Source organism: Scyliorhinus torazame, chromosome 12 (assembly GCF_047496885.1).
Source record: "Scyliorhinus torazame isolate Kashiwa2021f chromosome 12, sScyTor2.1, whole genome shotgun sequence".
NCBI classification, from domain to species: Eukaryota; Metazoa; Chordata; class Chondrichthyes; order Carcharhiniformes; family Scyliorhinidae; genus Scyliorhinus; species Scyliorhinus torazame.
Window position 1 is genome coordinate 57,759,018 of NC_092718.1, and position 25,180 is coordinate 57,784,197.

Below are 25,180 nucleotides of genomic sequence, written 5' to 3' on the forward strand. Positions count from 1 at the left end.
TTCTTCAGGTTACCGAATCTTTTTTGCAGTTGTCTAACTTAGACGACTGTGGAGGAGTTGGGTTGGGGTTTGGAGGGGAGGATCAGTCACCAGATGTATTCAGCGCAGAGGTGGATGGAAAATTGGTGTTGGGGTAAAATGATTGATAGGTTGTGATCTCGTTGAATTGTCGATCAAGCTCGAGGGGTTGACTAGCCTGTCCCTGCCCCTATTTCTTACATGTTGCTCGCCCAGTCAGACAGTGCTGGAGCCTAACTCTCTCTCTCTCTCATGTGGCGATTGTGAGAGCCAGTGCCAGCCTGCAACAAAGTTGGCCACTGCCTGATGCTTTCCTCAACCTATCTCTGATTGTGTGCCTGTCAGTTCCAGCCCCAGTTTCAGAACCTGCAAGGGTACAGGAGCTGTACCTCCTCACTGAACCTTGGGTCTTGCAGGGGGATGGTCTTACCTTTGACTCTGGTTGAAATCCCAATCCAGGGACTTGGGCATGTAATGCAGCCTGACACTCCCAGTACAGAACTGAGGAAATTGCTGCACGGATGTGGTGTCCCTAGCGTGCCACTACTATCCAGACCTAGAATACCTAACCGTGAAGTGTCGCCGCCTTCTACCTCCCATGTGAATTCACTCTACACTCATCACAGCAGTCTACATTCCACCCCATGCAGAAGTGAAGAAAGCACTTGATGAACTACATTCCACCATCAACAACCAAGAAACAAATCACCCCGAAGCCCTGACAATCGTGGCTGGAGACTTCAACCAGGCCAACCGTAGGAAGGTTCTACCCAAACTCCATCAATATAGCTCCTGCCCATCAGAGGTGCAAACACTTTGGACCACTGCCACACGAGCATCAAAGGTGCCTTCCGCTCCATTCCCCGACCACACTTTGGCAATCCGACCACAAGTCGGTATTCCTACTTCTGGCTTACAAACAGCAACTCAAGCGTGCTGAGCCAGTCAAGAAAACCGTGCAGTGCTGGTCCGAGGCATCTGAGGACATTCTCTGCGACTACGACTGGTCCATTTTCAAGCCGCGGCAGCTAACCTGGACGAGTACGCAACCACTGTCACAGACTTCATCGGTAAGTGTGTCGAGGATTGTGTACCAAAGAAGACAATACGGGTGTTCCCCAATTGGAAACCCTGGCTCAACCAAAAGGTTCACTCCCTGCTGAAGTTCCGGACGGAGGAGTTCAAGTCTGACGACCCTGACCTATATAAGAAATCCAGGTACGACGTACGGAAAGCATCAGGGATGCAAAAAGACAATACCGCATCAAACTAGAGTCATAGAATTTACAGTGCAGAAGGAGGCCATTCGGCCCATCGAGTCTGCACCGGCTCTTGGAAAGAGCACCCTACCCAAGGTCAACACCTCCACCCTATCCCCATAACTCAGTCAGTAACCCCACCCAACACTTAGGGCAATTTTGGACACTAAGGGCAATTTATCACGGCCAATCCACCTAACCTGCACATCTTTGGACTGGGAGGAAACCGGAGCACCCGGAGGAAACCCACGCAGACACGGGGAGGATGTGCAGACTCCGCACAGACAGTGACCCAAGCCGGAATTGAACTTGAGACCCTGGAGCTGTGAAGCAATTGTGCTATCCACAATGCTGCCGTGCTGCCCAGGCCAACGACAATAACCCATGACGACTATGGCAGGGCCTAAACAAGATTACAGGCTACAAGACCAGGTGGAATATCTGGGACTGGAGCATCCCTACTCGATGATCTGAACATGTCCTATGCCTGCTTTGAGCAGTCAGCCAATGCATCAGTGCCACCTGCCCCAACAGCCCTGGACATACCCATTATTATAGCATCAGAGGTAAGCGCTGCCTTCTTGAAAGTGAATCCGCGGAAAGCGATGGGCCCCAATGGAGCCTCTGGACAAGCACTCAGAGCCTGCGCAGACCAGCTGGCGAGTGTATTCGCAGATACCTTCAACACCTCACTCCTCCGCTCTGAGGTCCCCACCTCGTTCAAGAAGACCACCATAATACCAGTACCAAAGAAGAACATGGTAGCCTGCGTCAACGACCACCGACCGGTGGCCCTGATGTCCGTTATCATGAAATGTTTCAAGCGGCTAGTCATGAGACAGATCAATGCCAGCCTCCCAGACGGGCTCGATCCACTGCAGTTTGTCTAGCACCGCAAATGGTCCACAGCAGATGCTATCTCCCTGGCTCTCCAATCAACACTCGAATACCTCGACAACAAGGATACCTACGTAAGACTGCTGTTCGTAGACTACAGCACCGCCTTCAACACCATTATCCCGACAAGACTAATAACCAAATTCTACAATCTTGGACTTGACCCTTCCCTGTGCAGCTGGATTCTTGACTTCCTCACCAACAGACCACAATCTGTCAGGATAGGCAACAGCACCTCCTCCACAATAGTCCTCAACACCGGGGCCACCAAGGATGTGTGCTCAGTCCGCTAATGTACTCCCTATACACACACGACTGTGTGGCGAGATTCAACTCCAATTCCATCTAAAAATTTGCGGATGATCGGACTGTGGTGGGCCGTAACTCAAACAACGACGAATCAGACTACAGAAGGGAGATAAATCACTTGGTTGCATGGTGTACCAAAAACAACCTCTCTCTAAATGTCGGAAAGACCAAGGAACTGATCATCGACTTCAGGAAGCGAGCACGACACACACTCCCGTCTACATCAATGGCTCTGAAGTGGAGATGGTTGATAGCTTTAAGTTCCTTGAGGTCACCATTACCAACAGTCTGTCCTGGTCCACTCGCGTTGATGCAACAGTCAAGAAAGCCTAACAACGTCTCTACTTCCTTCGGAAGCTAAAGAAATTTGGCATGTCTGCATCGACTCTCAGACTTCTACAGATGTGCGATAGAGCGCATCCTATCCTGCTGCATCACAGTATGTCAACAGCTCGGTCCAAGATCGCAAGAAACTGCAGAGTATGGTGAACTCAACCCAACGCATAACAAGCTTGCCACCCTCAAATTGACTTTGTATACACCTCCCGCTGCCTCAGGAAGGCATCAGCATTATCAGAGACTCCTCCCACCCAGGCATTGCCTTCTTCCAGACCCTTCTGTCAGGCAGAAGGTACAGAGGTCTGAAGATCTGCACATCCAGACATAGGAACAGCTTCTTCCCCACAGCTACAAACCTCCTCAACGACTCTCCCTCAGACTGATCTGTTTCCTGTAAGAATACTATTCACGACGTCCTATGCTGCTCTTGCTCATGTATTTGCTTTGTTTGTCGTTGTACAATTGTTGATTATTCTTTTTGTCTACTATGTACGTACTGTGTACGTTCCCTCGACCGCAGAAAAATACTTTTCACTGTAATTTGGTACATGTGACAATTCAAATCAATCAATCAATCACTATCAGAGGGGCTGTCTTTCGAATGAGGGTTAAATTGTGCCCGTTTGCCCGGGCAGGTTTATTAAAAAGATTTAGCGACAGTATCCAGAGGAAAAGCAGAGTTCTCCCCAGTATCCTGGCTAAAATTTATCCTTGATTAGGAAACATGTTATCGCAGTGCTGTTTTTCCAAATCCAACAACGATGATACTTCAAAAGTACTTGTTGGCTCTAAAGTGCTTTGGGTCATCCTGGCGTTGTGAAAAATGCAATATCAATGCCAGCCTTTCTTTACATGAGTGCTGTTGGATATTTGTAATATTTTCTTTATTTCAGGTCTTCAGCATAGATGTTACTAGTTTAACAGGTTCAATGATTCTTCTATGATTCATTTTTTGCACCAGCTACCCTGTGCACAGTTCTTCATGCGCAGGTGGTAGATCCCAAATTCAGCTTTCATTTTTGCGAGCAAGTCTCCTTCTGCTCGACTTATTGCACACAGCTCAGGTTGCTAACTCTGATTTGGCATCTTCCTCGCATGACCTCCTATTTAAGGTTCCTCTTCTCATCTTGCAGCATCCCCCTGCCCCACACTCCCAGTGGTTGCCTCACACATCTACTCTTGTGTTGCACTACTCTTGTGTTGCACTGCATCCTAGCATAATTGGAAACTGAACAAACTCTTCAATACCTGGTTGACTTCTTCTTGACTGTCAAGTGGCCTTTGTTCCCACCACCATATATTTTTATAACTGATAATCAGAAATGTTCACAGAAAATGAAAAGAAAAGTATTTAATTATTTTTAATGAGCCCATGACCTTTTTTGGCTTTTGTTCACTGCAGTGCCCAGGAGCCTATTCAGTTCTTTAGAGACTCTAGGAGAGTCTTGGAGGTTTGGGAACCTTGCTAAGCACTCTTACACATAGGAGAGCATCAGCCCAAAGTGCTTTGATACCAGTAGTGAAGTACAAGTATCTAGTCCACTGCTTCACCGGGTGCCTCTACATTCACATTTTATTGACTGAGAAAAGCTGTCACGTAAGCTGGTGTCAGTTAATGAAAATCATTGACTGTGAAGGCTTTGGCCCACTGGGAGCAGTCCTATACCAACGGTTCTCCAGCTGTTTTGGTGAAGGAATATGTAATGACTTAGACCAGGCCTTTGAGATTGGCCAATTGGAATACGAGCTCCCTGATTATTGGGCCAATCAGGGAACCTCTTCTTTGTATATAACAGGAAGTGTCAGATCCTCTGCACTCCCAGTGTAGACAGCAAGCTGAATGGTTGTACTGCTGTTGGTTTTGTTAATAAAAGGGATTCTGATGAAGGGACTTCTGCCTCTGTGGACGTATTACAGAAAATCTTTTCAAATTGATTTGGAATCATGGACTCCTTCATCTAAGTTACAGTACTTTGGAATAGGCATATAGTTAATGCTGGATGTAAAAAATGCTTTTAATATCAAAAATGGTATTCCTTGGACCACATTGAGGTGGATGTGGCTATTTCCCATAGTGCACTGTTGAATATTTATATCTCCCCTCTCTTGAGCAAGGCTGAGCTCACTTGGTGTGCACCACCTACCTTTGTAAGTGCGAGCCTAATTGGTAATCCTTGTCTTACCCTCGGCACTATTCCACACATGTTTCCTTCCTAAGAGGCACAGCCAGCCCACTCTGCTTCACCCACGTGGCGGCCACACTGCTCAACCTACGTGGTGGCCACACTCTGCTCCCATCTCTTGGTTCACACGAAGCCCATCTTTTGCTGCTGCTCAATTATTTTGTGGGCACAAGAGTCTCTGGACACTAGTTTGAGAACCACTGGTCTATTGTTTTAGGCAGACTCTGTAGCTAGTTTCCATCGTGAAGAGAAGGCAGCTAACTGTAAATATAGAGTCGTGCATGTATTTTGGGTTGTGTGGGCTACAAGGTCTTCAGGTGCATGGGATATAGAGAGAGAAGGGTACTCCAAAATATAGTGAAAAATCCAAATATACTGTCCTGGTTTTAGTGGTTATATTTTTTGCATTTAAGATATTTTGTAATAGTTTTCCATCAATCTCAAATTATTGTTTACCTTGACTTCTATGTTACAAAAAATCAAAACTAACCCCTTTGTCTTTGTACATGGTCAAATGAGGCTTTAAATATGTCTCAATGGAGGAATGCAGTTTTCTCAATTCTTGTCAATCAAAACTATTTGTTTTAATGAGGAAGATTACTGTGAGAACAATTCAAATGAAAATACATTTTTGTGGTCATGACTCCTCCCTCCTCTCTCACTTTTTCTGGTACTGGAAACAAAGCGAGATCTTTCTGCTCATCGTTTACCTGATGCACTTACTGATTATACCACCTCTTGCTAACTGCAAGACATTCTAAATGTTTCTCACTGGATTTGCTCCAATATTTGCTCTAGTCTATGCTGTACTGCTAGCACATTCAAGACACAAGAACCAATTAGTTTTGGTATTCTCTCCAAATATATTGCTATTTCATCTTTGAAATTAAATATAATTAAGTGCCGAATGCAGTAAACTCAGGTAAAATGTAGCCTGATGAGTACTGCAGGAAAGAAATGGGGTGTGAGGACACATTATATACAGGAATAATAATGCATAGAGGCAGATGGAGCAGGGAAAGTTGCAGCAACAGACTCGGGCAGTCCGAGAGGAAGCGAGATATGGCACAGAGAGGAGGATGAAGAATCACTTAAATTTTGACATTTTTTGCATCCTTGGGCATCCCAAAGTACTTTACAGCCAATTACAACAATGACCACACTTCAAAATTAATTAACGTAGAAAACGCAGCAGCAATAATGCATCCAAGATGCCAAGTAGTGCTGATTGAGGTCTAAGTGCTGCCCATGACATTGAGACCTCCTTGCTCTTCACATAGAGCTTGGTAGCTAGTACAAACTGAGTTTATTTCGCCTTGGACCTCCATGTGATGCATCTTACTGCAAGGACTTGTGTGGGTTGGGTGGGGTTACGGGGATGGGGCGGAGAAGGAGGTGGGCCTAGGTAGAGTGCTCTTTCAGAGGTTGCTGCAGACTCAATGGGCAAAATGGCCTCCATCTGCACTGTAGGGATTCTATGAAGTTTCTATGAATATATTACTATTTCTTTAAGGACCTGCAAACATTACTGTGGGAAATGCATTAATACTCCATAGACTCTGGGCACATTGCCGTGGGACTTCGATGCATTGCTGTGGTAGATGCACTATTAATCCAAATATTTTCAAATATTGATGTAGGTGATTACTTTAGCTCCAAGGACCTGCCAATATTTCTGTGAAAGATACATTATCGTTCCATTGAAACCTTGAATAATGCATCAAATATCCTTTAATGAGTTACATGGTATCAAATCACTTCAGTTAGTATGTCACAATAAATTGATAGATAAAGCACACCTGTCCTTGTGAGCTCATCTTACTGATTTTAGCTATGTCAACATTTAATTGCTACCTGTTAGCTTCCTTCAGCCTCGGATTCTTCATCATTTTAAAATATAGGTTTTACACATTACTAAAAGCCATATTATGACCTAGCCTGGATTCCTGAACAGTGCTATGCATTTACAGTATTCCCTGGTATTTGTGTTTTGAATGTAAATTTGACACTTTGGTATATTTAGCTTGTATTATTAATAGAATATGCAGTGGTATAATTTAATTTGCATTTTGCTACAGAATCCAATTCATAATGGGTCATACTCGTTTGGAAAACATTGTTGATCTGCAAAAGAATACTGCCAACATCCGGAATATCTGTATCGTAGCTCATGTGGACCATGGTAGGATTTGTCTTTAGTATTAAAACTAAGGACTTGTTAATTTATATTCTCCAGAATTTGAGTAGCTGTAAATATAGTGGAGAGGGCACTAATTCCCTGACATGATTAGTTTTTATGTTGCTTAGGTCTAACTCCTTGCTACACTTGTAACATGTGGACAGCACAGTAGCATAGTGGTTAACACAGTTGCTTCACAGCTCCAGGGTCCCAAGTTCGATTCCCGGCTGGGTCACTGTCTGTGCGGAGTCTGCATGTTCTCCCCGTGTGTGTGTTGGTTTCCTCCGGGTGCTCCGGTTTCCTACCACAGTCCAAAGATGTGCAGGTTAGGTGGATTGGCCATGATAAATTGCCCTTAGTGTCCAAAATTGCCCTTAGTGTTGGTTGAGTGGGGTTACTGGGTTATGGGGCTAGGGTGGTGTGGGCTTGAGTAGGGTGCTCTTTCCAAGAGCCGGTGCAGACTCGATGGGCTGAATGGCCTCCTTCTGCCCTGTAAATTCTATGATTCTATGACAGTAGGTTTTAGATAATTTCCTCCTTGTTTGGTTTCATGAGCTGAGAAACAGTGGAAACTTACTTCAATTTAGTGGGTCAATGTTAAACTCACTGAAAGGATAGAAATGATATAACATTTCTAGGAGACATTTCAAGGTATATTTGTACATGTTGATAAATAGCCACAATAGCTATAAATTAATGTAGGAACAGATTTGGGCGGCACGGTAGCACAGTGAGAAGCACTGTTGCTTCACAGCGCCAGGGTCCCAGGTTCGATTCCCAACTTGGGTGAATGTCTGCGGAATCTGCACGTTCTCCCTGTGTCTGTGGATTTGCTCCGGGTGCTCTGGTTTCCTCCTACAAGTCCCGAAAGACTTGCTATTAGGTAATTTGGACATTCTAAAAATTCTCCCTCGAGGTACCCGAACAGGCGCCGGAATGTGCTTTTCACGGTAACTTCATTGCACTGTTAATGTAAGGCTACTTGTGACAATAAAGATTATTATTATTGCTGTGATAAACTTTATTTTAGATTAAACATCTTTGTCATTAAACTAACTGAGCATCTTGAACATCAGGCTTGACGGTTGAAATTGTGGATTTAATGTTTTTGATTGTGTGTTAACACTTTAGGATGAGGGTTTAATATAAATTGTGGGTTTGATACTTCAGATCGAGGGTTCTCAACGTGTTTCCTTTTGAAACCACCACCTGATGTCATAAAAGATTCCACAGACAAATGTAACACAACACAAATATCTTTACCTCAGTAAATATTAATTCTACAATTATACATTATTTTTGATTTAATTTTTAATGTGAAACTAATGCTGCACAAATGTTCTGTCAAGACATTGGGGTATCTTTAAAAAGCATATTTTAATGACATGCTTGATGTTCATCCTGTCGTGGTTATGCTTAGGTTAGTGCAGAGTAGATTCATGAACTAAAAGTTAGCTATGAATAATCTAGACTTAAAGATATGGAAGTGCAGAATGTGTAACTGGACTGATGTTTGTGGACAGTGAGACTGTCTTGAGCAAACAGTGCAGTAGATATCTCCATCTTAAATCTCTTTGGCCCAAGCCATTGAGCTGTAATGCAAGTTGGTGATATTCCGACGTAAAGGAATAGGGAAAAATATCAGGAAAGGTTGCTGCAGACTTTGGTCACATCTTGTAAGGAGATGCAGGGCTTGGATTAAGATTGGAGTGAATAAAGGGTGTGGAGAGAAAGTGGAATCCAGGTAAAATAAAGACTGAGGATGTACAGAAATTGATCCTATTTAACAGGTACAGTGTGCTACCTGTGTGAATAAAGATAAAGGTTGTCAGAAGGAAAGGCAGAATGCAGACTGTGGCACCTTTGGACCAGGATGCCATCCAAAGCAGGGATGAGCGGAAGCTTAGTGTGATAGCTGTGGGGCACTAGACAGCATCCTTTGTGAACATGACCTCGAGTCCCACATGGTATTTGCCTGCCTGGTACCAGGGTATGCCACCACCATCACAGACTTCATCAGCAAATGTGTGGACGACTGCGTGCCAAAGAAAGCAGTATGTATGTTCCCCAACCGGAAACCATGGCTAAATCACGAGATTGACTCCCTACTGAAGAACAGATCTGAAATGTTCAAGTCAGACGACCCTGACCTATACAAGAAATCCAGGTACTACCTCCGCAAAGCCACCCGAGATGCCAAGAGAGAATATCAAACCAAGCTAGAGTCACAGACAGACTCTTGGCGATTGTGGCAAGGACTAAACAACATAACGGGCTACAAAGCGAAGCCGAGCCGTATCTCCGGCAGCAACGCACCCCTCCCCGATGAACTCAATGCATTCTATGCTCGGTTCGAGCAGGTAACCAACAATCCGCTGTCGAGTGCCCCAGCAGCCCATAACTCACCCATACCCACCATCACAGCTTCCGAAGTCAGATCGGCCTTCCTGAAAGTGAACCCTCGGAAGGCGACGGGCCTGGACGGGATCCCTGGTCGTGCACTCAGAGCCTGCGTGGACCAGCTGGCAGAGGTATTCGCGGACATCTTTAACCTGTTCCTACTCCGTTCTGAGGTCCCCACCTGCTTCAAGAAGACCACCATTATACCGGTGCCAAAGAAGAACCAGACAATGTGCCTCAATGACTACCGTCCGGTGGCCCTGACTTCAGTCGTAATGAAGTGCTTCAAGAGGTTTATCATGAAGCGGATCACCTCCATATTCCCAGAACACCTTGATCCACTGCAATTCGCATACCGTCGCAACCAGTCCACAGCAGACGCCAATTCCCTGGTCCTACACTCATCCCAAGAACATCTCAACAACAAGGACTCCTACATCAGACTCCTATTTATTGACTACAGCTCCGCCTTCAACACCATAATCCTAGCCAAGCTCATATCAAAGCTCCAAAACCTAGGACTTGGCTCCCACTCTGCAACTGGATTCTCAATTTTCTGACCAACAGACCACAATCAATAAGAATGAACAACAACACCTTCTCCACAACAGTCCTCAATACCGGGGCCCCGCAAGACTGCGTACTTAGTCCCCCTACTCTACTTCCTGTACACACACGACTGCGTGGCAAAATTTGGTTCCAACTCCATCTACAAGTTTGCTGACGGTACGACCATAGTGGGCCGGATCTCGAATAACGACGAGTCAGAATATAGGAGGGAGGTAGAGAACCTAGTGGAGTGATGCAGCGACACCAATCTCTCCCTCAATGCCAGCAAAATTAAAGAGCTGGTCATTGGCTTCAGGAAGCAAAGTACTGTACACACCCCTGTCAGCATCAACGGGGCCGAGGTGGAGATGGTTAGCAGATTCAAATTCCTAGGGGTGCACATCTCCAAAAATCTGTCCTGGTCCGCCCACGTCGACGCTACCACCAAGAAAGCACAACAGCGCCAAACTGAGGAAATTCAGCATGTCCACATTAACTCTTACCAACTTTTGCAGATGCACCATAGAAAGCATCCTATCTAGCTGCATCACAGCCTGGTATGGCAACTGCTCGGCCCAGGACCGCAAGAAACTTCAGAGAGTCGTGAACACTGCCCAGTCCATCACACGAACCTGCCTCCTATCCATTGACTCCATTTACACCTCCCACTGCCTGGGGAAAGCGGGCAGCATAATCAAAGACCCCTCCCACCTGGCTTACTCGCTCTTCCAACTTCTTCCATCGGGCAGGAGATACAGAAGTCTGAGAACACGGATGAACAGACTCAAAAACAGCTTCTTTCCCGCTGTTACCAGACTCCTAAATGACCCTCCTATGGACTGACCTCATTAACACTACACCCTGTATGCTTTATCCGATGCCGGTGCTTATGTAGTTACATTATATACCTTGTGTTGCCCTGTTATGTATTTTCTTTTATTCCCTTTTCTTCCCATGTACTTAATGATCTGTTGAGCTGCTCGCAGAAAAATACTTTTCACTGTACCTCGGTACATGTGACAATATACAAATCCAATCAAATCCAGGGTGAGAGACATGTAGAACTTGATGTTGGGGAGGGAGGATTTAGTCATTGTGGTCCATTTAGAACTAACAGCATAGGGAAGGCAAGTGATCATTCGGGAAAGCACCGAACACGTCAAGAGACTTCATCAGGGAAATGCAGAGATGAGGTAGGGGCACTGGAGAGAGTGCACAAACCTTCAAACAATGTATCTATCCAACCCTTCAAGCACTCAACTGTGGCAAATTACACATTGGACTTCAGCCCTCTCAAAACCCATCAAATCTGAGTGGAAGTAAGTGATCCTTAATCTCGGGACTGCTTAAGAGAGAGGATGTGGATTTACTAGAATGATACCCAGACTCTCGGTAAAATCATGAGGAGAAATTTCACAAACAAGGATTTTCTTCAATTTAAAAGGGTTAGGGGTAAGTTGACCAATATTTTCAAGATACTAAGGGAAACAGATATGGTAGATAGAGAGAAACTATTGCCGTTGACTGGGGAGACCAGGACTGGAGTATAGTCTAAAAATTAGAGCCAGGCCTTTCAAGAGTGAGATTAGGAAACACTTATTTTATCAATAAGTTATTTTATCAACACATAAAACGGTTGAAGTTAACCTGTCTTTGGAGTTCTAATGTGAATATTGAGATCACAGTCTCAAAACCAGTGTCTCTTTTATTTACCATGAGAAATGAAATGGGCCAGATCTACATTCTCAATTCACTACATGCAGTTAGTGACTAACATATTGGACAATACTGGCCTAAAGTGATACTGTACTTGCAGCAATTGGTGACTTGAGGCCTTAAGTGATACTGTGCTTGTGGCAATAGGTGATTTGGGGCTAGAAGGTAAAACTCTTTGTTGTGGACATTAATCTTTGGGGAATGGCATTAAATTTACTTTAAATTGTCATTGTGATAATTACATTGATGCCCCTGGTTGAGAATCTCTGCTCTAGATTGTAGGTTTGATTCTTTAGATTATTAAGTCACAATGTTTGAAGAATTTCATCCATGTAATAATTTTTAGTGATAAATGCACCACTAAAGCAAATCTTAACCATAAGAGATGTATCGGATACAATAGTGAAACCATTTGTTCAATAGTGTGTGGAACATTTCTCATTTTATAGTACCTCAACAGTTGTGGAAATAGAATTGTTTTCATGCTTGCATTGTCGGTAAATGATATCATTGACTCTGTATTCTGTGTTAACATGTCTTCCTGCTCTCCCACGTCCCCCACATAAAACAATCAATAAATGAATAGTCTGATTTCTACCGTCAGCCTATTAGAAATACAAGTCGAGGTAGACTGTGTCTTAAGGTTTTCCACAATCTCTTGTGTACTTTCTCAAGATAATCCATTTCTACCTTCATTACCCATCAATCAGCTCATTCTGCTACTGAAATGTTCAGCTATGCCTTGTTACCTCCAGACTCAATTATTCAACTGCTCTGAAGGCCGATTTTTCACCTTCCACCCTGCTTATCCAAAACTCTGCTTCCATATTCTAACTTACACCAATTCCTGTTCACCCGTCACTCTTGTGTTTATCAGTGTACAATTACTGCCAGTCCCTAAATACCTTGATTGGAATGTTCTCGGCTTCATTGTCAAAACTCTCTAAGACCTCTCTCCTCCCTAACACTGTAACTTCCTCCAGCCTTTTCAGAGCTTGGTGGGTCTTCTAATTCTAGTCTATTGTGCATCACCAAATGTATTTGCCCCCATTGGCAACTGCACCTTTAGATGCCTAAGCAAGTTCTGGAATTAATTCCCTAAACTTTCCACCTCTCCTTAATAAAACTCTCTTTAAAATTGGCTTCCTTGAATCAGATTTTGATTACCTATCCTAATGGTTCCTCTTTCACACTCTCATTTTTCAATTCTGTTTTATTATGCTCCTGTGAACTGCCTTAGGACATTTTATGTTATTAAAGGCACTGTGTGAATGCACTTTGTCATCATTTAAATAAGTGATTATTGTAGTTAGAATGTCCAGACACATTGCTAAATTCCAAAATTATTCATTTTATATTGTTTGACATGTGAAGCTTTTGCACCTAATATGAATTGTATTACATATCCTTAGGAAAAACCACCTTAGCTGACAGCCTTATTGCTAACAATGGGATCATTTCTAATCGACTTGCAGGAAAGGTAAGCTGCGAACAAATTAGACTTCTTATTCTTCTAAACAATTACTTTGCAATTAATGGAATTTAACAAAATGCTTTCTGATATTTTTGCTTTACGATGGAGCACTTCTGAAGTCTATTGTTTTCATGGAATGTGGTTGAGGATGTCAAGGCCAGCATTAGTTGCCAATCCCTAATTGCCCTTTAGAAGGTGACAGTGAGCCACTGCCTCGAATCACTGCGTCCGATCTGGTACAGGTACACCTGCAGCGTTATTAAGAAGGGAGTTCCAGGATGTTGACCATTGACAATGAAGGGATGGTGATATAGTTCCATGTCAGGGTGGTGTATGACTTGGAGAGGAGCTGGCATCTGCTAGAGCTCCCATGCACCTGCTGCCCTTGTCCTTCTAGGTAGAGGCCATGGGTTTTTAAGGCGTCGAAGAAGACTTGGTGAGTTGCTGCAGTGCATCTGTAGATGGTACACACTGCAGCTAGTGTGTTCGTGATGGAGGGAGGGAGTGTTTAATGTAATGAGATACCAATCAAGCAAGCTACCCCCTTTGTCTTGGGTGGAGTCAAGCTCCTTGAGTATTGTCGGAGCTGCACTCAGCCAGGCAAATGGAGAGTATTCCATCACATGCCTGAGTTGCGCCTTGTAAATGGTTGATGTGCTTTAGGGAGGCAGGAGGTGGTTTATTCCTTGTGAATTCCAAGTCTATGACCTGCTGATAGTGCTATCAAGTGATATTTACTCATCAATAACTTGCTCAGTGATGCTCAGTTTGTGTTCTGCCAGGGCCACTTAGCTCTTGATGTCTTTAAAGCCTTGGTCCAAACATAGACAAAAGGTGAGAATGATTGCCCTTGACACCAAGGCAGCATTGAATCGAGTTTGGCATTAAGGAACACTAACTAAAGAATCCCTGCAGCGCAGAAGAAGGCCATTCGGCTCATCGTCTGCACTGACCCTTGAAAGAGCACCCTACCTGGGCCCACTCCCCGCCTTATCCTCGTAACCCCACCTAACCTGCACGTCTTGGACACTAAGGGGCAATTTAGCATGGTCAACTTGCACACATCTTTGGACTGTGGGGGCAAACCAACACAGACTCGGGAGAATGTGAAACCGCCACAGTCACCGAAGGCTGGAATTGAAACTGGGTCCCTGGCGCTATGAGGCAGCAATGCTAACCACTAGGTCATTGTGCCATTCTTAGCACAGAGCTAGCAAAATTAAAGTCTTGATGCAATTTGGAATCAAACAAATTCCATGAAGATTGGCATCTTTGGTGCTGGTTGCCTCGGGAGGAGGCACAAGGGCCTAAGAGCAGGAATGGACAACATGGCCCATTGATCCTGCTCTGTCATTCAATATGAACATGGTTGAACTTGGGCTGCAACCCCATTTTCCTGCTTACTCCCCATATCATTTGATTCCCTGAGAGGCCAAATGTTCATAACCCTTTGAATGAAATAAATTCTTCTCAACTCAGTCCTAAATGATCAGCCCTTACCCTGAGACTTTTCCTTAATGTTTTAGATTCTCCCACCAGCAGAAACAATCTCTCCGCATCATCCTATCAACCTCTTCAGAATTTTGTAGATTTCAATGAGATCACCTCTGATTCTTTAGGCATAGGATGGATCATCCATGCAGCACTTTGGCTTCTTTTGAACTGACACGCTGGGCTCCACTGTCATTGAGGATGGGGATATTTGTGGAACATTTTAGCTGTTAAATTGTCCAACACCACTCTCAACTTGATGTGGCAGGACTGCAGTGCTCTGATCTGATCCATTGGTTGTGGAATCACATGCTGCTTCTGCTGTTTAGCATGCATGTAATCCAGTGTAATAGCTCCACGAAGTTGACACTTTATTTTTATGTGTGCATGCTGCTATTCCTGGCATGTTCTCCTGAACCCCAGGTTTGTTGGTAATTGTAGAATGAGGGACCATGAGATTGCAGATTGTGGTTGAATACAATTCTGCTGGTGCTGATCGCCCACAGTGCATCACAGAAGCCCAATTTTGAGTTGCTAAATTAGTTCCAAATCTATCTGATCTAGCATGATGGTAAGGTTCACAGAGCTGGATGGAGAGTTCCTGAGTGTAAAGATTGGGCTTTGTTTCTAGAAGGACTGAGCAGTGCGCACTCTTACCTTTACTGTCATCGACAGATGAATCTGTGACAGAGGTTAGTGAGGACAAGGTCTGGTTTTAATGGTTTAATGGTTCATCCACCATCTGGCGCAGACCCAGTCTAGCAGATATGTCCTGTATGAGATTACCAGCTCGATTGGTTGTGGTGCTACTGTGCCACTTTTGGTGGTGGACATTGAAGTCACCACCCAGTCACATTCAGTGCCCTTGCCACCCTCAATGCTTCTTCCTGGGGAGGTACTGATTCATCTGTTGAGGGAGTGTAGACGCTGGAAATCAGGGGGTTTCCTTGTCTATGATTAACCTCATGGGGTCCAGAGTCAATGTTGACGACTCCCACGGCAGCTTTCTCCTGACTGTATGCCTCTGCGCAAGTGCCTCTAGTGAATCTATCCTGTATAGTGGAGTCTGGAGATCATAATCTTTATTAGTGTCACAAGTAGGTTTACATTAACACTGCAATGAAGTTACTGTGAAAATCCCCATTGAATGAAAGGTATGGGGCTGGATTTTCTGCAACCTTGCACCGAAATTGCGGCCGGCCCGGGGTTGAGAATCCACTTTCACGCCATAATCGGGCCCGGCGCCGGTCCGACGATTCTCTGGGCCCCGAAAATCGGCGTGACTGTGGAGTACGCCGCACTGCCGGGGGGCCATTGCCAGAGACCCGCCCAGCAATCCTCCGCTCCCGACCGGCCGACTTCCCGACGGCGTGGAACTAACCACCTATTGCCGGTCGGGATGCTGGCATGGCGGCTGCGGATTCAGTCCGTGGCTGCCCTGATTGGGAGCGAGGGGATTGGAGGCCAGGGTGGGCTCTATAGGTGGCCGGGCGCGTGGCCGATTGGGGGTGGGGGGTCTCCATTCTCTGTGTGGCTCCGCGGTTCGAGTCCGTCATGGAGCTCGGCGCGGCCGCTGGAGGCCGCCGTCATGCGCATGCGCGGACTCCGAACCGGAAGTGCGGGGGCTCGTATCCGTAGCTATAGCCGTGAGATTTACTCCGGGTCCCTGCTAGCTCCTTGCAGGGCATTGAATTAATTCAATTTTTTAATAGGAATTCGGGAGTAAAACTCCACCATTTTTACGCCGGCGTGGGTTATAGTCTCATTTTGGGAGAATCCAGCCCATGATTCGGGGAGCATGATCACGTCAGGCTGTTGGTTGATTAATCTATGGTACAGCTCCCAATTTTGGCACAGCCCCTAGACGTTAGGATGGAGGATTTTGCACAGTCAACTGGCTGGGTATATCATTGTGGTTTCTGATGCCTAGGCTGATGTCTGGTGGTCCATCCCTTTTTATTCCTTCTCAGCCTTTCTGTCGTGGTATGTTAGAACTAAGTGGCTTGCTGAACTATTTCAGAGAGCAGTTAAGACTCAGCCACATTGCAGTGGGTCAGGCGTCACATGTAAGCTCGCTTTTCTTCCCTAAAGTCCATTAGTGAAGCAGATGGGTTTTTAAGACAGTCGTTCATTTTTAAAAATGTGTCCCTTCCTGGGATATGGAAGTCGCTGGCAAGGCCAGCATTTATTGCCCATCCCTAATTACCCTTGAGAAGGTGGTGTGAGCAATCTTCATGAACAGCTGTAGTCCACGTGGTCTAGAACAAACAAAGAACAAAGAAATGTACAGCACAGGAACAGGCCCTTCGGCCCTCCAAGCCCGTGCCGACCATACTGCCCGACTAAACTACAATCTTCTACACTTCCTGGGTCCGTATCCTTCTATTCCCATCCTATTCATATATTTGTCAAGATGCCCCTTAAATGTCCCTATCGTCCCTGCCTCCACTACCTCCTCCGGTAGTGAGTTCCAGGCACCCACTACCCTCTGCGTAAAAAACTTGCCTCGAACTTGTCTAAGTGCACCTACAGTGTTGTTGGGAAGGATTTTAACTGAGTGGCAGTGAAGAAATGCCAATTATAGTTCCAAGTCAAGATAGTGTATGGCTTGGAGGTGAACTTGTAGATGATGGTATTCCCATATATCTACTGCCCTTGTCTCTTGATCGTTTCATGGTCACTGTTACTGAGGTTAGTTTTCAATTCCAGATTTATTAATTATTTGAATTTATTAATGAATTGAATTTAAGTTGCCTGGGCCCCTGGAAGCTAGTTCAATGTAATTATCACTACTCCAGCATCTCCCCATTCCCGCACTGTTGTGTAGACTAATTTATTTTTGGTGCATGTGCTGTAGGTGAATGTCGGTTCACATGGAATACCAGATTTTGAAATTCCTAATGATGCTCCTATGATTTTTCTTTATGTATCAGCAGAAAGGATTGATTGGGAAATTCTACACCTAGTGAAATCTTATATCCTGCTTTTGAAAAGTTAATTTGATTTTGCTATATACACCAACATTTAATTAATTTAAAAAAATTAGATTGAGATTTTACATTTTCACAAGCAACGCAACAAAGTCACAGGAATGGTCCAGCACTGCAAGAAAAAGTAAAGGCCCAACATACACAAATACAGAGGAGAACATACACGAGAACAGTAGAGCTGCAGTTCAACTGGGTCAATACAATCATTAGACATAACCTGATACCTTTAAAAATCCCACCAGAGAAGAAGGGAGAAACAGGATAAAATGTTATCAAGTTTATCAAGTGAAACCTTGATAAAATGGTGCTCACCTTCTCGCATGGCGATTGCTCATAATTATCATGTTCAGGATAAATCTTTCACACCATGTTTGGATGCAGGAGGCTCAGTTTGCTCCAGGGGGCAAAAGAATACCAACCACAGCACCAGACCTGGTCTAGCCCAGCACACTTCGGCGCACTGAATTATATTTATTGAGATTTTACATTTTAACAGCAGACCCCATGACCTATATCCCAGCCGGTCCTGCACCTCCTCGACCACCGCCCGGGCAGTACATCTCCCCCATTGTTACAAAAAGTAAGTATTATGCCAGACCCAACTGGGGAGACCTCGTCACCAAAGAGCAGAAGAATCGGCAAGACACTCTATAATTGGGTGTCCTGGGAGGGCGGGACCCTCTATCATACCAGCACAATAAGGGGAATCCCCCCGTGAACTACCGAACCAAACCAGGATTTATAACAGCACACTGCTCACCCAGATGAATAAAAGGAGAAAATCCCCCTCAAGGGCAAATGCCCTTATGACAAAGAGCAAAAGCTGTTGAGTCCAATAAGGATCCTCCGAACCTTGAGGACCGGACCCAATGACCTGACACAAGACTCCTCAACGACTCCCCCTCGGACTGATCTGTTCCCTGTAAGAACACTATTCACGACGCCCTCTGCTGCTCTTGCTCATGTATTTGCTTTGTTTGCCCCACTGTAACCAATCACTGTTTGTCGATGTACCATTTGTCAATGTACTCTGTTGATTATTCTTTTTGTCTACTGTGTACGTTCCCTTGGCCGCATAAAAATACTTTTCACTGTACTTTGGTACATGTGACAATAAATCAAATCAACCAATCAATAAGAAGCATCCCAACGACAAGGGTGGCAACAGGTTATCCAAAGTGCAGGACTCGGTTCAACCCCCGGTCCCCGTGCATGAAGAGTCCTCTCAGAATGCCCCCAATAAGCCTGCGAGAAGGGGACAACAGGATGCCAACCACAGCACCAGACCTGGCCCAGCCCGGCACCGTCAGACACAGAAATCACCTCCCCAAAATCTATGCCAGCTAGTCCTGCACCTCCTCAACCACACCTAGGGCAGCGCACCACAACACTGAACATCACACTGCTCACCCAGATGAAGCGAAGAAGAAAAGAAAAAAAAACCTTGCGGGAAAAGCACCGGGTTGGTCTAGGAAGAATCAACAAATCAATCGAGGATTAACCGATCCCATCTCGCCGGGCGTCACTTCTCATTTCCAAAGAACACCAATCTCAAAGAAAAGTCAGGAGGAATCCAGTCCTCCCCAGGATACATAATCCGCCCAGGCCATCGACAGAAATCGACATCGAGGATTAACCGATCCCATCTCGGCATGCGTCACTTCTCATTCCAAAGAACACCAATCTCAAACAAAAGTCAGAAGGAATCCAGTCCTCCCCAGGATACATAATCCACCCAGGCCATCGACAGAGATAGACAATGATTCTTAAATTCAAAATAACAAAAAGCTAATTAAACACCTGATACATTTAGCTCTAACTGAGGCCTCTACTCAGTCTCATTTATGGGCTGCACGGTAGCACAGTGGTTAGCACCATTACTTCACAGCGCCAGGTTCCCAGGTTCGATTCCTGGCCTGGGCCACTGTGTGCGCGGAGTCTACGTTCTCCTCGTATCTGCATGGGTTTCCTCCGGGTGCTCCGGTTTCCTTCCACAAGTTCCGAAAGATGTGCTGTTAGGTGATTTGGACGCTCTGAATTGATGACTTAAATAACCTTACCGTCGAACTCCACACCAACCACCCACTCATCACCCTGCCATGGCTCCACTCATCTTCACAATCAACAAGACAAGGGGTGTCCAAAATACACTTCTCTCCCATAGCCGCAAGGAGAACTGAACTTGAAAAGAAAGGAGTAAAACTGTACACAGACCTCATATCACATCAATCAACTTAATATGGTTTGGCTAGAACAGACTAATAGACGACTTTAGTCCTTGTGCTCACATTCCGCAGGCCCTTGCAGGAGAAAAGACAACAACAAAGTAATCAGCAGCAACATCATAAGGGAGGACACCCAGGATTATTGAAGAACCTCAGGATAATAACACCATTTATGTTGCTTGAAAAGGTTAAAACCATGACAGGATCATCGAACATTTCTCAGGATTTCTAACGAATGAAGCACCTTAATTGATACATCATGCTCCATTGAACCAGATCCACCCAGCCTCTATCAGGATTACTGAAGCATGGAGCCAATATTCAAATTTTGTCGGGAACTCATCTCTCACTTCTGCCAGAAACCGGACACATGGACCATCAGAATATGTGACACACCATGCAGCAAGATCTCAACAAACCAAAGGCAGGCCTCAACCAGAGAATGTGCTCTATCAAATGCACAGATTCTCTCCTGCGCTTCCATCATTCTGCCACGGATGCTGGAGCTGAGGCCACAATCCAGAACAACAGTATCTAAGGTGGTCATCCCGATGTCCACTGCACCGTTGAGGTTCAAGCCCGCTCATCAGCAACAACTACACTGAAAACTCGGCTCTATCCAGCCAACTCTGACCGCTTCAATTACACAACGAATCTTCACGATTTCACTTGTATCCTCATTGCAAAACTCCAGCCAGGATCGTGTGGGGATATATTTCTAAACATATGTCCCCAAAAATATTAATTATGAAAAGTGCACAAGGATAAAAATAAAGGGTTTAAAAGATGAGCAGAGCCGAAGCTTGCGGAAATGCAGCCGCGCCCCCCCCCCCCCCCACCTGCCCCCAATTAATTTTGACCTGTTCCACTATTGAAAACTGATCAGGAATCTGTGTGCCCAACCGAACAGGCGATAGCAATTCAGGAACTTGGGTCCATTTATACCAATTAAAAAAAAGCTTAACATTTGAAAAACATCTTTCATTTCTCAAGCACTTTGAAGCCAATGAAGTACCTTTGAGGTGTTATAATGTAGGAAATCAACAGCAAATTTATACACCCCAAACTCCCACTAAGAGCACTGTTAAAATGACCAGATAATCTGTTTGAATGATGTTGGTTGAGGGACAATTTGACCAGGGCAGCGGGGTGAATTTCTTATCTCTTCAAATAGTGTGCCATGAGATTTTTTTATGCTTACTGAGAGAGCAGACACGACCTCAGTTTAATTTTTCTCTTAAAGAAAGCAGCTTTGATATTGAAGCACTCCTTCAGTACTGCACTGGATCTTTAGCTCCAATTTTGTACTCGCGGTTTACATTGTGCCGCGGTCGAGATATGACGGAAAAAATATATATATTCATTTATTCACCATCTGGAATATTACATTTTTTGTTCTCTGCTGTTTAAAAATCGAGAATTACTGAATTACCAAATGGTTCAGCCAGTCACCTGATGCCTTGCAGCAGTTTCAAGGCAACAATGGCCACGGTGGCGAGGAGTCGACTAGCTAATTCCGCACAAAGGAAAACCTTCACAAGACATAATCTCCCAGAATGGTGCCAATTGTCAAAACGTTAATCAAATCTGTCCTTATAAGGTTTATCATAGAATTTACAGTGCAGAAGGAGGCCATTCGGCCCAGCGAGTCTGCACTGGCTCTTGGAAAGAGCACCCTACCCAAGGTCAACACCTCCACCCTATCCCCATAACCCAGTAACCCCACCCAATACTAAGGGCAATTTTGGACACTAAGGGCAATTTAGCATGGCCAATCCACCTAACCTGCACATCTTTGGACTGTGGGAGGAAACCGGAGCACCCGGAGGAAACCCACGCACACACGGGGAGGATGTGCAGACTCCGCACAGACAGTGACCCAAGCCGGAATCGAACCTGGGACCCTGGAGCTGTGAAGCAATTGTGCTATCCACAATGCTACCGTGCCCTTCCCACTCCACCTCGTGCCTCTGCTTCGCCCACCTCAGCACTCGCTCCTTCACCGGAAAATTATGGAAACAGACGATCACCGCCCTCAGTGGCACATTCATCCTCCGTTTCGGTCAGAGTGACTGGCGGGCCCTGTCCAACTCATACTAGAAGAGCTCCTCTCACTCCATCAGCTTCTGTTACTTCCTTTGGGGAAGTTGCAAATCCATGTCTTGAGGTCAGTTTGAGGCTGATTATTATTCCCAGAAGCTTTTTTTTAAATTTGTGGCTGCTTCCCCCTCTTTATTATTGCAACAAACTCGTAAATTATCATAAAAACAGCAGGAAAATATATAATTGTTTTCTTTTTTTGAATTCTCTTCTGTAAGTTTTTTAAATTGTGATTTGTTAGTGTTCTATTCAAAATGTGATATCTAGATAGTGAAGCATACCCTCAAAACATCCAAACAGGCAGGATTGGCCATGTATTGTAAAGTAATACAACGGTTCTGTAGCAATTGCAGTGGTATCTCGTGGAAGGAGGAAACTACCAGTTTAAATTGTATATTTGTTGTATGAAATGCATTGATAGTACTCTGTGTGTGCTTTCCCTGTATATTTCTTTGTAGTTGCGGTACATGGACAGCCGGGAGGATGAGCAGCTCCGAGGAATTACAATGAAATCCAGTTCCATATCATTGCACTTCAGTATGGGTAAGTAATTTCAAAGACTTGACAGCATCGGATCACAAAATCGTATATCACAGAAGGACGCAATTTGGCCCATTGTGCCGGAACATTTGAAAGATTATCCACTTAATCCCACTCCGTTTCCTTTTTCTCTACACATTTGTCCTTCTTGAATACTTATTTGCCCTGTAGTAAATTTCTTTAAAAATGCTGTTTTGATTGCTAGAGAATCAGTTGGGTCAGTGAATTGAAATATGTTGTAGCTGTTTTCATGTCTCAACACTCTTTCTTTGGAGCGAGTATTGTGAAATATTGGAATAATTCACGGTGTCACAAAAATAGATCTTGGAATCCAAGAAATTGTAATATTTTCTGTGGGTTATGTCCTGGTCATTTAAAAAAAATACATTTATTGGAATTTTTACACTTTTGAAACAGATGCAACAAAGTTACAGAATAATGCCATACATAAGGATAGCAGACAAAAAAGACTCAAAAAGCATGGGCACAAAATGGAACAGGAGAACGGCAATAAAACTGGCTTAATACATCACTGGCAAAACTGAATATTCTTGCAAGCTCACCATAAATCAGGGGATGAACAGGATTAAAGCATAAAAACATGACATGGCAAGGTTGAACGCACCCTCCCACATTGCCTTACTCGTAGCCACATCTGGCGGACACCAGCACGCAACCCTTTCGGCTCCAGAAGCACCATAGGCATCAGCAACCCAACCATCTCTGTCGGATATCAGACCTAACTGCACCCATGCAAAAGCCAAGAATGTTTGTTTGTTTTTTCTGCCAGCGGCTCAAACAGACTATTTAGTATATGAAAAGAATCAAGAAAAAGTCCACGGAAACCCAGCTCTAAGTAGAAATCACAAGTGTATCTAAAATGCAACCAAACTCCCAACCAGGCCTGGGACAGAACCATTGTCAAGAGTCAAAAAGTAATGAAGAGATGGCCGGCACAAACAAGAGTCCAAGTAATACCGCAGTTGGTTACACAGCAGTTAAAAATTACTGAGGGAGATAGGAAATGGGTGACCACCAGACAGAGGAAGAGTAGGAAGGCAGTGCAGGGGTCCCCTGCAGTCATCTCCCCCAAAAACTGATATACCATTTTGGATACTTTAATCTTTTTTTAATAATCTTTATTGTCACAAGTAGGCTTACATTAACACGGCAATGAAGTTACTGTAAAAAGCCCCTAGCCGCCACATTCCGGCGCCTGTTCGGGTATACAGAGGGAGAATTCAAAATGTCCAAATTACCTAGTAGCACTTCTTTCGGGACTTGTGGGAGGAAACTAGAGCACCCGGAGGAAATCTACGCAGACACGGGGAGAGCATGCAGACTCTGCACAGACAGTGACCCAAGCCGGGAATTGAACCTTCTTGCTAGAGAATCCATAGTGAAGCCATAGTGCTAACCACTAGGCTACCGTGCTTTGGGGCAGATGGCTCACCAGGGAAAGGTGGCAGCAGCCAGGTTCATGGCACCGTGGCCTGCTCTGCTGCACGGGGGCAGGAAAAAGAATTGCGAGCTACAGTGGTAGGGGACTTGATGGTAAGGGGAATAGACGGGCGTTTTTTGCAGACGCAAATGAGACTCCAGGATGTATGTTGCCTCCCTGGTTCCAAGGTCAAGGATGACTCTAGGCGGCTGCAGGACATTCTGGAGGGTGAGGGTGACATGCCAGCTGTCATGGTGCATATAGGCACCAACAATATAGGTTAAAAAAATGATGAGATCCTACAAGCTGAATTTAGGAAGTTAGGAATTAAACTAAAAAGTAGGACCTCAAAGGTAGTAATCTCTGGATTGCCACCAGTGCCACGTGCTAGTCAGAGTAGGAATGTCAATATTGATAAGATGAATACGTGGCTTGAGAGATGGCGCAAGAGGGATGCATTCATTTCCTGGGACATTGGAACCAGTTCTCGGGGAGGTGGGACCAGTACAAATCGGAAGGTCTGCACCTGGGCAAGACTGGAACCAATCCTCTGGGGAGTGTTTGTGGTGATGTTGGGAGGGTTTAAACTAATGTGGCAGGGGGATGGGAATCAATGCTGGACGTCTGAGGGAATTAAAGTGGGGACCAAAACAAAAAGGGAGAAGTGAATGTCTGAGAAACCAAAATCAAAAAGACACAGAGTACAGAGACTGGAGAACTCAGTGAATGGGTCCAGTAAGGCTAAGAGAAATAAAACACAGGGAGAGGGTCTGAGAAAGCAGGGCAGAGCGCAAGAAAAATCAATTAAATTGCATTTATTTAAATGCAAGAGGCCTGAAGGGCAAGGCAGATGAACTCGAGGTGTGGATGGGTAAATGGGACTGGGATATTATAGCTATTACTGAAACATGGCTAAGGGAGGGGCAGGAGGGGAGCTCAATGTTCCAGGGTACAGATGCTATAGGAAAGATAGAACAGGCGGTGGAGTTGCGTTTTTGATTAGGGAGAATATCACAGCAGAACTGAGAGAGGATATATCCGAGGGTTCTCCCACTGAGTCTATATGGGTA

General features: G+C 44.8%; 1 protein-coding gene across 3 annotated transcripts in view; it reads left to right on the top strand.

The window, feature by feature from the left end:
- The window catches only part of efl1 (elongation factor like GTPase 1), a 450,668-nt gene that overhangs the window by 415 nt on the left and 425,073 nt on the right, over nucleotides 1-25,180 (top strand). For 2 of the 3 annotated variants that reach the window (XM_072468746.1, XM_072468749.1), the window contains exons 2-4: nucleotides 7,084-7,187; nucleotides 13,262-13,329; nucleotides 22,588-22,672. In XM_072468746.1, coding sequence (XP_072324847.1) covers nucleotides 7,097-7,187; nucleotides 13,262-13,329; nucleotides 22,588-22,672 — 244 coding nt within the window. In that variant the 5' untranslated portion in view covers nucleotides 7,084-7,096. Of the gene's footprint in view, nucleotides 1-6,964; nucleotides 6,985-7,083; nucleotides 7,188-13,261; nucleotides 13,330-22,587; nucleotides 22,673-25,180 lie in introns of those variants that run through there. The other variant, XM_072468748.1, reaches the window with a different exon arrangement.